The 1,452-nt window shown below is 38.5% G+C and overlaps 1 protein-coding gene across 1 annotated transcript; it reads right to left on the reverse strand.

Annotated features, from left to right (window-relative positions):
* Positions 1-546: 546 nt before the first annotated feature.
* On the reverse strand, positions 547-1,059 carry LOC149999442 (thymosin beta-4). The gene has a single exon (XM_090288037.1). The coding sequence runs from the start codon at positions 1,013-1,015 to the stop codon at positions 881-883; it is 135 nt and encodes a 44-aa protein (XP_090144163.1). The 5' UTR covers positions 1,016-1,059; the 3' UTR covers positions 547-880.
* Between the last annotated feature and the right edge of the window lie 393 nt (positions 1,060-1,452).

Genomic DNA, 1,452 nt, shown 5'->3' on the forward strand with positions numbered 1-1,452 from the left:
TCTTTAGAATGAGTTGGTGTCAGTGTTTGGGAAATGTTGTCTATCCACTGTCTGGTGTTCTTTTCCACAGTGTGACACATATCCCTGGCAGTAAGTACATCTCTTTCTTTATAAGGTACTACTATAGTGGCTACAACAGAACTGAAACCAGCACCCCAATTCTGGGTTTTGTTTGTGCTGACTCAGAATTTTCTGAAATGGGAAAGTGTAGAAAAAACATATAGTAACTAGAACCTAGGTATCCCCACACCAGTCCAGAGTTTTTGCACTCTACTCCATCGTAACCTAAAAATGAGAAAGAAAGGCAATCAATTGCCTTTTAGGTTTTCTTCTGGGCATAGTTTGAATAGCAAAACAATGATCTATTTAAATTTAGGTTCCAAAATCTAAAAGTTTTAACAAACTCATTGCAAAACTTATTTCCGATAGTATTTTTTGAGAGTATGTTGACAGTTCACACTCCGTGTAGCTTTTTCTTTTTTTTTCTTCAGGTTTTAAAACTTATTTGCATATTAAAAAAATCGTGCATTCCAATAATTAGAATCATTTTAACAAAAAAAAAATGGCACTGATTAAACTGCATTTTACAGCCTGCAGGACACCTTGGACCAGCTTGGTTTTTACTCTAGATTTCACTGTCGACCCACCCAGCTCCTTCCTTCACCAACATGCAAGTTCTTTCCCTTCCCCGCCAGCCGGACAGGCAGATGGGAGAGGCAGGTGCGGCCTTCGTTGTCAGTAGTTCTGATGTGAAAAGGGGCAGCAGTCATTTAAACTGATCCAACCTCTTTGCATCTTACAAAGTTAAACAGCTAAAAGAAGTAAAATAAGAAGGCAATGCTTGGGGAATGTACAGTGCATATTGGCGGTGCGGGCCTCATTACGATTCGCCTGCTTGCTTCTCCTGTTCAATGGTTTCTTTGGAAGGCAGTGGATTTTTCTCTTGCGTTTCTGTCTTCTTCAATTTCGACTTATCGAATTTCTCAATCTCGGCCATATCGGGTTTGTCAGACATGGTTGCGAGGAAGCGGAGCGGAAGTGCGCGAGGAAGAGAAGTCCGACGTGCTCAGTGACTGCCGCCGAGTCTCCGTGTAGCTTTTAATTTAGAACTTTTCTTTAGGATAGAATTCTGTTTCAAGGTCTCTCACTAGTATATGGTAACCTAAATGCTATACATTATACTCTTAAAATTCAAATGCATTGAAAAAAAGTCAAACCAATATTAACACATGCTAAGTCCATCTAGATATATTTATCTAGTAAGATCGAATTAATCTAACAACATAGGTTTTTCTATCTTGTCTCAGTGTGTGCATGTATGTACATGTGTTTTCTTTGGCAATGCAGACATAGCAAAACAAACTCTTTCAATTAGTATAATGAGTCCCTTCATTTATAAGACAAATTCAATTAGATCAATAATCTAAGTAGAGGATCCATTTGAGTTTGACC

The sequence above is a fragment of the Furipterus horrens genome, unplaced genomic scaffold, assembly GCF_987537825.1.
Source record: "Furipterus horrens unplaced genomic scaffold, mFurHor1.1.pri manual_scaffold_10, whole genome shotgun sequence".
Taxonomy (NCBI): domain Eukaryota; kingdom Metazoa; phylum Chordata; class Mammalia; order Chiroptera; family Furipteridae; genus Furipterus; species Furipterus horrens.